Here is a 12,401-nt window from a genome sequence, read left to right as displayed (position 1 = left end):
GAGGTTTCTTTTCAGTAATTAGTTAATTGGGGAGTAATCTTTTATTAAAGATGTTCAAACTTCTAGTGAAAATATCATTGAACTAGGTCAAAACCAAGTGTTCCATTTTTCAAATCTGGTATTAAATCTCTAATAATACCAGGATTGTTTAAATTACCTATTTTGTACCACTGAGTTGTGCTGCAATAATATAACATCAAACAAATCCAAACCTCTTGATTTTGATATTGAGCGATATTGCATGAATCTTTCTTTAACGCATAATGTACCATTCTTCTGAGTCAGTCGTTTAAGTAAGTCATATTCTAAATAAAGTCCTGTACTGAACTTACATAAGTTGCAATAATTTTGTTTTGTGAATATAGACACAGATGTGTTTACACCAGAGATAGCCTATCAATCAGATAATTAGAGAATTATGCATGTTTTCACACTTTTGTTCTTAACAAAATGATTATTTAACTCCTCTCGTTAGAGTTTCTTTATGGATAATAATCTTTAGCCATGACAGTTGCTAACTTAATCCACAGCCTATCAACTCTTAACTAATGGCAAAGCAATCTGGATTAGGTTTTATTTGGGAAGAGAAAATGACCCTTTGATTCTCTTAGATCTTTTTAATTCTTTTGTCGTTAGTGCCATCTTGAAGGTGTCAAAGCACACTCCCTGGTCGTAGTTTATCAAGCTGCTCCGGAGAAGCACAAAGGAACAATAAAATTGGTAGAGAAACGTGATGACGATGGCTCTTTGAGTTAGTAGCAGTTACTTTGATGCTAAGTCCCAGTTTAATTTTCCATGTTTATATAGAGTTTTGTTCCAACCTTATTTATCAGAACGTTTACAATTCATTAGTCTGTTCTGGAAATTTGGGTACCAAGTCTACTGAGTCTAATTTGTTTAATTTGCAGTGCCACTCTATCCATGGTCTAATATGTTTTATCTAGGCCATGCTTTAAATAAAAGGAAGTTCTATACAAGAATGCATCAGTAGGAATTCGTCAGTGCTGTTCATGAGTTATAGAGGATCAGCAATGTGACAGCAAGGAATGAAGCCATAGAACTGTGTTTGTCCCCAGTGCTACCATCATCTTTATAACCATAGGCCAAAATTTGCATACTCACGTACCTGTAGTGTTCATGCAAGTATTTGGGATATTTGAGGCAGGCCAAGTGTTAGATTGTAAAGATTAGTGAGGCGTATGACACCTGGGAGGTAAAAATTTCATTTTCCTGTAGACCAGATGCACCCAGAGGCTGGATGTGGGCTCGGACTGTCAGTTTGCATGTGTGCCTTGAATGAATCACATAAGCTTTGTGCTCTAGATTTGCTTGCGTCAAAAGGAATGAGTTCAATCAGACATTCTGAAGTTCCCTGAGCTCAGAGATTTGAAGAACATCTTGACAGTCATTTTAAAAATGTTTTTGAAGCTGCAAATTGCAGCTCACTCAGATCCCTACTGGCCTCTTAATCCAGACCAGCCACCTTTCTCCTAGTCACATACTCCCCCAGCTTCTCTCCTGCAATTGACACTCTTATCAGCCACCTGGCAGTCCTCTGGTTCTCCCTTTTTCACCCAATTCTCTTCTGACTTACCAAGTAGACCCCTGCCTCTTCTGGTGTCTCTTTCTTTGTCTCTCTCCTGCTTTCAACATTTTTTTCTTCACACTTTTCTCTGGACCCTTATCTATTCCATTAGCTTCACTGTAAGCTATAAACTCTGTGATTTGATTACTGAATCTAGCTCCTTCATCTCTTTATCTTCCCTGAGCTGAACTCTCTATTTCTACTTGCTTGCTGGAGTTTTTAATTTAAATGTTCCATTATAGTCTTAACCTAAACTTACCTTGCCTGAAAACATTTAATTACTTCCCCACTTGTTTAATCCCCACTGCGGGTTCCTCCAGGTTTTGTCTGTTTTCATTAACAATCTATCTCCTGGTCATGCAGACTAACAAATATCTTTGCTTTTTCTTCTTGCACTGAAATCACCACCAATCAGTCATCATGTCTTACTGACCATTTCTTCAAAATATCACAGGCATCTATACCATCTGGCCTTCTTTGCACACACTCTGAGTTCAAGACCTTCATTTTAGTTTGTTAAAATCACACCTGATTTCACAATATACTTCCTGCTCCCCATCTCCCTAAATCATACTGTTTCATTGATGGGAATCCTTTGAGAATTCAATTACTTAATATTAACTGATCACCTACTATATGTGCCTTTGAGGGAATGACAAGCTGGTCTGCAGAGACTGCTAAGCAGAAACTGGCAAATAAAATGCAAGGTAAGGAATGGTCTGATAAAGGTGGAGGTTATTTTACACATACAACTGGGGGCCTAACCCAGAGATATATTGGAGTTTAAGGATCTACTCATGGTGGAAGTGTTATTAGACCTTGTTTTAAAGGAAAAGTGGAACATATGTAGCCAAGAGTCACTGAGGAAGGCTCTTGCAGGGAGGGAAGGTGGTGTTCATGAAAAAAGGTAACACTAGGAATTCTAGAAAGATGACCATCTGAATGGTTTCCCTTTACCTCTAATCCAATTACAGATAGCTGATTCAGTATACTCTAACATTGAACATTCATATAGCTAAGTGATTCTACCCCTATTTTTATGTCCACTAGATATGTGTACATGATATATACCAAAAGACATATACAAGATTATTTATAGCAGCAGTATCTGTAGTAGCCAAGAAATGGAAGCAACCCAAATATCCACTTAGTAGCATGAATATAAATTACAGCATTTTTATACAACTGCATGCAGCAGGCTGGTGAGTGGAGGAACCCACATCGACGTACTAGTTGATTCCATTGAAATAAGAGTTTAACTTTAGAGAAGGCAAAATCTATAATGTTAAAAGCCAGGATGGAGGTTACCCTTAGTGAGGAGGTGACAATGACTTGAGGGAGGTAGGAAGAGTTCCTGCGGTTCAGGCAATGTTCTGAGTCTTGGTCTGAGTGCTAGTTACAAAGGTGTCACTTTGTATAAGGTCATCAATTTGTAATCTTCTGATTTGGGTGGTTTTCTGTAGCGATGTTACACATCAATATGAAGTAAGAATTGTTCATCACTCCTGAGACAGCCAACAGCCAGACCAATGTGAGGACTTAAATTCTGGTGAAGTTTTGGCAGGAAGAGTTGGAGCCTTTCCAGACTTGATCCCTAGTGAGTAAAGTGAAGTTAGCTGGAGAATTCTGGGACAAAGGAAAAAACATAGCAAGTCATAAAAAAAAAAACACATAGAAAAAGGTAGCTTGACAGCATCCTAGACCCCCCCCTCCTGCCCAGGCCTCAGGACCCATTGCCAGGCACTGGAGGAAGAGAGGAGGTCTGTGGTCAGGCAGAGTCCTCCCTCTCACAGGGCGAAGAGAAGGGAAGGACGTGAAGGAGGCAGGGAAAGCTATCTCCAGGTCCCTCAGCAAGGGACTGCCGGCTGTCTGCCTCTGCTGTGCTGATGTCGATGAGGGAAGAAACCCTTTGCGTATCTCACCCGCTTCAGTGCCCCTGTTGAAACTACCCCAGCAATTAAGTGTGAGCTCCAATAAGCTGACAAATAGCTGATAAGCATTTAGGATATGAAGACAAACCTGTCCATCTCTTAAGGCATTCGCTATTGCTGGAGAGCAGATGTATAAACATAATTTACACAGCAATATGACAAGTGATAAATGATACATATGTTTTGGCAACATGGTGGATGTAGCAGTTCTGTATACCTCAGGCTGAAGTAGGTTTGAAGGGAAGGGCTCACTTAGCTAAGGTTTGGCAGAAAAGTAGGCCTTTCCAGGAGGAAAAAATACTCAGGGAAAGTATCTGTGAAAGCACATATGCTTAATTAAAAAAGGTACTTTGATCATGCCTGCTGGCTATACCTAAAGAGCCAGAAATCTGGGAGATTTAACTCAAGATCTAAAATACAGTTTAATATGGCAAGAAACAAAAAAAGGAGATAAAGAGAATGCATCTAATAATAGCTATTTTCTCTCATGCCAAGCCAGTTGTTCTACCATTTCTCACATTTTTGTCTTTTCCACCTTCTTGACCTTCGTTCATGCTCAGTCTGCTTTCTCTCCCTCTCCCCCCGTCAGTGGAATTGTAACCCCTTTCCTATCTAGGAATCCCGTACATCATTGCCTTTAAGATCTAACGTAAGTCACAATTAATAAACTTCACAACTACTAGTAGAATCCGGGGCTGCTTACTCACCATTCTGTGCTGCCTGCTTCCTTCTGCACCATGGCAGCTGGGAGAAAATGAAGAGTTGTTAAATGTCCATACTATGAGTTGGGCATTCGATTAGAAAATTTATATATATTGCCAACTCATTTAATCTTTATCTCAAGTCTAAATAAATAATACTGTCTGCATTTTTATAAATGAGGTGATTCAGGCTCAAAGAGGTTAAGAAATTTTCCAAAGTTTACACAGGAAATTGGAAAAAGAACCCAGATCTAAGGACTCCCACTATTCCATGGAAATTTCCACCTCCTTTTCTACTCAGAGAAGATACATTCTCCAGTGCTTTAGGACTAAGCATGTTTCCATAGAAGAAAAAAAGAAAAACAAAAAGCACTTTCAGAGATACCCTGACTTCTTCCCCACACACAGCTGTGCATGCTGCTAAATGAGTATCACAGAACTGAGAGCATTGCTGGCTTTGCCCCAGCCTTGCAGCAAGCCTCATTTCAAGCCATGTTCAGGACACTAGGCTAAATAAAAGCATTCCAGGGTTGCGCATACATACAGCTTGTGTGTAATGAGGGTGCCCTTGCAGGGGTATGAGAGGGGCTGAGATCCAGCTGGCTGGCCCTCTGCTCAAAATGCCATGGGCCCAGGCTTGACTGACCAGCCTTGGGGGAGAAGGGTTCTTTTTCCTTGATGGGTGCAGAGCACAGATATTTCACCTTATTAATGCAAAGATGAGGAGGGAAAAAAAAATCTAATGTGAGATAGACATTTTTCAATAAGATTTTCTCAAACCCATGTGCTTTCTTTCTTTATGATATCTATAATAGTTTGCACTGTTTTATCTTTATTATATTTTATTCCTAAGTAGTTAAATTTTTTTTAATGTTTTACCTTCCTACTAGATTATAAACACCTCAAGACAGAAACTACACCATAGACTTATCATACCACCCTTCCCTGTGTATAGTACAATCTCCTAACAAATGAAGCAAATCACCAATGAGCCTGTGATAAATGATTGACAAGTAGTGACTTCCAACTCTCTCTGTGGTGTTAAGGTGTTGTGTACTTTTTAAATGCTTTTCAGATTGAACACTTTTTGATTTATCATCATTTCCATTAAAAAAACATAAAATATTACAGTGAGTTTTTTCCCCTAATATCATTAAAGATTTATTGTATCTGAGGCAGGTAGTTCACCAATAATAGGAATCTTGATGATACTCATGTATTTTCTAAATTCATTTAGAAAAATGTAATTCTTAGAATGTTTGAGTCTTTGGTTATTTATACTTTTAAATTTCTGAAGGTTTTCTTTAAACTGAGTTGCCTCTAAGTAATAATGCAAGTGTTCATCACTCCATGCTTTTAGTCTAGCAGATTGCTGCTGGGTTAAATTTACTTTCCTTAGATTTCCATCAAAAATCAGATGTAATTTCCATGGGGGGAAACTTAGCTTCAACATCTAAGGGTATCAAACTTAGCATGAAGAAAATATATTAAAATTATGCTTTCATAAGACTAGTGTTAAGTTCTTCCAAAAGGAAACAATAAATAAAAAAAGAACAGCCAAGCCATTTGCCTGAAGGCAAAAAAGTGACAAAAGGAGGCAAACAACCTCTGTATTGCAGTGGTACAGCAAGGACATAAACTGTCTCTTTATAGAAGCATTATGAGGGCACAAGAAATATAAGTACACGGCTTAAAGAGAAAGGAAGGAACATTTATTGAGTGCTACCCCTGCTCTGCCACCCATTGACTGGACACATTATAGATAGGTATGTACCAAGCAAATATGCTGTTTTTTAAACACCAACAAGCATCTCTGAAATTAAGGTTTCTTTTGTTAACACATACTGCTCTGGAAAGGTTATATGCTCACCTCCTAAAGTAGAACAGAAGTCGTTGAAGACACGTTAGTCAACTCTTGGTGTAGGTACATGTGGACATGTTACCATGTGGACATGCTGGGGCATCTTCTCCAGTTATATTATATACATATATATGTATTATATATGTATATAAGTTACATTAATGTTCATCAGGAAGTTATATTAATGTTTGTAAGTTAAATGATTTATATCCTGGGTTGACCTGGGACAGCTAGGAAGTAAAGGCCTCATGAATCTGTCTTCGTTTTCTCTCCCTAGCAAATTGCTAGAATGTTCTAAAACACACATACACCTGCACACAAATAATTGTACCTATACACAAAGACAGTTTCTGATTTCAGATCCCACATTTGCCAAGGAACAGAACGCTTTTTACAATCAGTATCTCTACAGTGGAATACCATCTTCATGGGGTTTTTTCCTACTGATAAGGGACTTCTTACGAAATCTGTAGCATTGAAACTACTTTCATCTTCTCTTTTATAATAAATTATTTGAGTGCCATATACTATTAAAAAGTGCTATTTTTATAATTGCTGAATTGTTTCCTGTAGTGTATATAGTTTAGGTTCCAGTGGATATCTGCATTTTGTTTATAATAAAACAAGCATTGCTTTGCTCTCTTGATTTGAACTATCTAAAATTTATTCATTTTTATGGCATGCATTTATCTCATTAAAAATTCTTAGAGCAGAGACAAAGTGATTGCAAAGGATTTTTCAAGTGTGATTTATAATTTGAATTTCACTTGTAATGACATTCTCATCTTTGGTTTTGAGATTATCTTAAGAGGCAAAATCATCTTGATTTTATGTTTGGTATTTTTATTAAGTCAAGATATAAAGAATAAGTCTTAAGTAATTCTGTTGATCATATTTAAAGTACATGTTTTAAAACCTTGTGAATTCTATAATTTTGTTTAGAGTTTGAATGATGCAGTCAGTTAATGTACCCATAAATGAGTTGAAAAGTTAATTTCCCAGAAGACTTACTCTCTCCCACTCCCCAAACTCAGTCCTCTCCGTGGATCATACTGGCACACATGTGTACCCAGACACAAATAGTGCTGTATTTGAGAAAACAGAGTTTTGTATTTTAAAGTCCATTTTCATGTTACATTTATGCTTCTAGTCACTTTGTGTTTAAATGTAGACTTGATAATTTTGATTTTCCCTCAAAGTAGCCACTTGCCTGGTGTTCTTATATAATGGCCTGTGATCGTTTTCCAATTCACACACCTCCAGCCCTTTCTGATGATGTAAAAAGTACGGCTGAAGGTGCTACAGGGAAAAACCTGTCCTCAGAGCCAGGAGACTCGTTTCATGAATGATGTATGTTTAATTATGGTCGATAAGACCACATAGGTGTGGATGTTACAGACAGATGTGCTACTCCTTATGTTTTCATAACGGATGTTTCTCTTCTTTTTGTCTCTGGCAGTTACCCGGCTGTCTGTGAGTTCCTGCAGCACAATAACTTGTTATCTATACTCCGAGCACATGAAGCCCAGGATGCAGGGTGAGCAGTTTTGCAAGTTTCTGAAAACCAGGGTTGGCCCCATTGTCGTGGTCTCTCTTTGCTCAGGCAGTGGGGCTTCCCTTTTGCTCAGCTCTTTCCCTGAAAGGATTTGATCTTAAAATTGTCTTCTGATGAGTCAGAGATGCAGGGTGCTGGGGAGTGAATGGCAGCAGGTGTGTTGTAGAGCCCCCTCTGAAGTTCTTCCATTTTTAGCTTGAACAGGTAAAATTTTCAGCTAAGTTTCTTACACACTGTAAGGGCACCTTCTCTTAATTTTTTCAAATCCTGCTCTTAACCACTGTCCCATACGTGAGTAAATTGCCAGCTGCTTTTCCATCTTGGTTGCCATTGTGAAGGAGAATTGCACATAAATATTTAACAGATATTGCATGTTATGCTTTTGCTTAAGAATATCATTCCTGATCTCTGTAAAGTTTTAAAGGACAAAAGCAGAGATGCTTAAATGATGGTGAAAGTCCTGTATTCTACCTAACAATGCATAAGATGACTTTTTAATACCTGGTAAATCTTTAAAACATAGATCAATTTTAAGGGTTTAGAAACTATGTAACATCAAATAACCACTTTGGTGGTGCATTAAATCTGCAGTAGGGAGACATAGGCACAATTAATTTTAGGATTTGAAGTCCAATACCCTTCCCAGTATGCACCACTGAAAGGCATTGTTTGCCTTCAAATGTTTACATTCATTCCTTCGTGTTCTAAATTTTCCAGAAAGGAAGAACATTTAGTTTTATAACCTGTGCGCTGAAATGTGGAATATAGATGTCTGCATTCTGAAGTAAGCCATGTCTGTGATGAACCTGAATCAAGGCAGATCATAAATTTCTTTGCAAATTAGCCTTTTTCAAGTCACCACTAGGTATGATCTGATCTGATATCATGTATCAGCACTGTTGTGGCTGATATTTGAGGAAACCCAATCATTCAGGTTCCTCAAATAATTTTTCACTTTTTGAGGAAGCCGTGTCACCATGGTTTTTTGTTGACTGTTCCAACTGAACATTTTAGGCAGATTTATCTTAATCCCACTATAGACCTGAAATCATCTGCTTATTTGAAAATATACCATGGATCAGCTAAAACCAACAAGTGTATTTGTTTAAAAGGAGAAGCTGATTGATTCACTGGGGAAACTGAGAGCATGTCACCCAGTTCCTTTGGTTTCATCGAGTAGGCGTAGCCAGCCCAGGTTTGCAAAGTCAAGGTACTAGAATTAAGCGTTAATCATGTTTTGTCTTTTTTTTTATTGAAGTATAGTTGATACACAACATTATATTGGTTTCAAATATCTTTCACATTCTGATTTTTGTCTCCCAACAAAGCTCAGTCCCATAAGCAGAATACTTTCAGAGAATTAAAGAATTTTAAGGGGATATTTTCTTCTGGGAAAAGTAGCATCAAAATATTTGTGTAATTATAAATTTTAATTTGGCTATTGATCTATCCAAAGTTACTATTTGAGGCCCTTTTAGAACCCAGCTAAATTAGGCATGGTTAGGCTGTCAGAAGTAACTGATCCAGGTTACCAAGGGGTAATAAATTTTGCTGTGCACTTCTTAAGGAAGTTTCTAAACTGATATTCCTGAAATCTGTTACATAGAAATCATGAAATATGTTTTTCACCTTGATGGAAAAGAGCCAAAGTCTTCTTTACTTTTTTGATTTTTTGAGAACTCCAGTCCTATTTTTATTTTAGGGGAAGAAAAGTAACTGGATGGGTGGTTTATTTCCAAAGATCTTGCAGATGGTCTCTTTCATTACTGATTGATTAAATATCACCCTGATGAAACAATGATCTTTGACCTTCAGATACCAGAAGAGATGAGTAATAAACAAAGTTCTAATCTAGAAACAATCTTAATTCATAAAACCCAAAGATTTAACCAGACATTCTTTGAAAAGCAAATCACTTTGCCTGGGCATAATGGGTATATACAACTGTAAAATAATATTGTAGATAAATAGAATAATAGCCTGGTTATTAGTGCTAGGATTTATATATAGCCCTGCTTATTTAAGTTGTTTATGTCAAAAATATTGGCAAACTTCTAAAAAACATGGTAAGCATAGGGTGTCTGTGTGCAAAAAGTAGCCTCTCTCCTCTATGTTGAACACACGGAAATAAATTTTGCACTGAATTCTGCCCTCCCCTAGGTCTGCTAAACTTAGAAAAGACCTAATTGGAAATTGTACATATGATTGTATATTCTCATTGTCATCCCTGAAATGAACTGATGTCTGTGTATAACAGATTTTAGAAAGAAAATTTGTTTTCTGATGTGTAATTGAATTATCGAGTGATAAAATAACTTCAGTTTTCTATTTCTAAATCTATAGTTTGATATCACCATTTTTCCATACTAGCCCTGTTTTAATTTGTGTTTACTGTTTTTAGGTATCGCATGTATAGGAAAAGCCAAACAACAGGCTTCCCTTCTCTAATTACAATTTTTTCAGCACCAAATTACTTAGATGTGTACAATAACAAAGGTAAGTAATTTTAAATCCCTCTTGTAGTCTTGTATGCTTAATAATCCTTACACTGTTTCATTTTGTTAAACATTTTTAGCTGTTCTTTTCCCCTTTACTTTTTCATTTATTATTTGATGCAGATTTTGTGCTTATCTTCAGAGTTACTTATTCACTTAGTCAGAGGTGGAGCCCAGGCACCGTTACTTTGTAACTGCTCTCCAGGAGATGCTAATACATAGCAGGATGATAGCAACTGCTCTGGTAGATGGAGGCTTTGAAAGAAATAATGATTGGAAGTAATCCAAAATCATTCTGTGTAAGAAGGATGTGGATTTAAATCAGAATAGTGTAACTGTGCATGTAAAGGACCAAGAAAAATAAGCAAAAGGAAACTATACCTATACCTTGAAATTCAAATTGCCTCTTTCAGTATGTACCATAAGTCAGGTCCTGTGCTAGGCAAGTACACATCCATTTATTTTTTAAAAAATTGAATTAAACTAACTGTATATATCATTACTCTTCCACTCATTTTAATATGCAGAGTGAACCTATGTGGCCAGTCACTTTGCCCAAGGCCACTCGCTAAGGTAGTGATGATCGGGAGTCAGCCACATCTGGTTCAGTGTCCCGTACTTCCTTTCTGCAACTCCATACCTTCGTTCCTCAAAGAGACCAGGAAACAAGAGGACACTGTTTGCAAACTGTAGGGAAGAGAGGAGTAAGGGATACATTGTCTGTTTTCATCAGGGTAATCTCCTTATTTGAAAATGATGTGAAGTGTTGTGGGTGTGGCACAATGAGTGATAAAATGTGAAAAAGCCATAACATTAGTTGGCATTGGCCTGGTTAGTATATATACCACATGTCTGTGTGGGGCTTAAACTCTGAGATTAAGAGAAATGGAAAAGGAAAAAGAAAAAGCAGTCAAATAATATGCATGAGATCAAAGCTAGCTCAAGAGAGGCAGGAGAAGGCAGCCTCATTTCTGAACCAGTCTGAAAACTCCTGGAATTAGGAGCCATTCCCATGCCCAAGTAAGCTGTGGTAGGTGGCTTTCTGTATGACAGGCTTGAGGCAGGCCTTGGCCACCCTGATTCCCAAGGGCCTGGGCAATGTCCTCAGTTTGTATAAATGGGCTGTTGCCTTCTTTCCTGCTTAGCACTCTCACCTCCTGCCACCCAGGCTGGACCCTGAACCCCATCTCTTCTGATCTGTCAGCAGTTCTGCAGAAGGCAAACCGTACACACTGCAGTGATTTGCATACGCACACATCTCTTCCTGGTCCTCGCCTCTCCCAGACACATCTGCACTGTCCTGTCACTAGAGCATGAGACTTACGGATAGCTATTCCGAATGAGGTGGGCTGTCCTCTGTGGCCAAGAGCACGGTCATCAGTAGGCACAGTGTGGTTTCTGTCACAACCATGGATGGCAGAGTGAGAGGGGGAGTTGTCCCCTCTTTTCTGGTTGCCTAATGTCTAGACAAGAGGCTCTACTTTCATGCTCTGTGGGAAGAAGCATGAAAAATTAAAAGAAAAACAAAAACATGTTCTCAGCATGTCAAATGCTTATAAGCCAGCTGACAAAGACATTTGGGTGATATAATAAAAATCGAAAACACAGTGTCATTAAGTAAAACTAAGGCAGTCAAGCATGAAGTATGTTCAACAAGGGGTGATATTCCAGAATGGTCATCGAAGGTCTTCTTTAAGGTAAAATATCATCTGGACGCTAAAGCATGGTTAACATTTGATTAGAAAGAGGAAAATGTAAAGTCAAGGCCAATGTTTTTGAAACTTTTTTATTTTTAAGCAAACTTTTTTCCCAGACAAAATCTGAATCTTGAAGTCTTTTGTATAAAGCCAATAAGGGCTAATTCCCTTTTACTGGGTGGGGTTTCTCCATGTCTTACCAGAGAGTTCTCCTGTGGTAACTTTGAGGAATGCAAGAACTCACTAGGTCATCTTGCATGTTCCACCATGATCCTGTTATTTACCAAAAGTATATAAAATTTGAACGCTTACATTTTTATTGTTTTATGGCATTAAATTTTTTCTCCATCACACCCAGTGAAGGGAGTGTCCAAACAAGTAATTTTCTTGACAGAGAACGTTTATTAAATAGCATGTACTATACTCACAGGTTTTTAAACAATTTTTTTAAAAGTCAAAACAATAAGAAACAAAGAAGAAAATTGGGATTTCATTCCACAAAAACAGACTTTTCCCATTCATCATAGGTGAGCAGTTTGCTTGAAACCAATCACTCTTTCTCACATAAGGTGTGCA

General features: G+C 37.7%; 1 protein-coding gene across 2 annotated transcripts in view; it reads left to right on the top strand.

Moving 5' to 3' along the window:
• Positions 1-12,401, top strand: part of PPP3CA (protein phosphatase 3 catalytic subunit alpha) — a 297,778-nt gene that overhangs the window by 238,319 nt on the left and 47,058 nt on the right. For both annotated transcript variants that reach the window (XM_036879171.2, XM_036879172.2), the window contains exons 7-8: positions 7,538-7,615; positions 10,035-10,129. In XM_036879171.2, coding sequence (XP_036735066.2) covers positions 7,538-7,615; positions 10,035-10,129 — 173 coding nt within the window. The remainder of the gene's footprint in view (positions 1-7,537; positions 7,616-10,034; positions 10,130-12,401) is intronic.

The sequence above is a fragment of the Manis pentadactyla genome, chromosome 5 (assembly GCF_030020395.1).
Source record: "Manis pentadactyla isolate mManPen7 chromosome 5, mManPen7.hap1, whole genome shotgun sequence".
Taxonomy (NCBI): domain Eukaryota; kingdom Metazoa; phylum Chordata; class Mammalia; order Pholidota; family Manidae; genus Manis; species Manis pentadactyla.
This window is presented reverse-complemented; position numbering and strand designations above follow the sequence as displayed.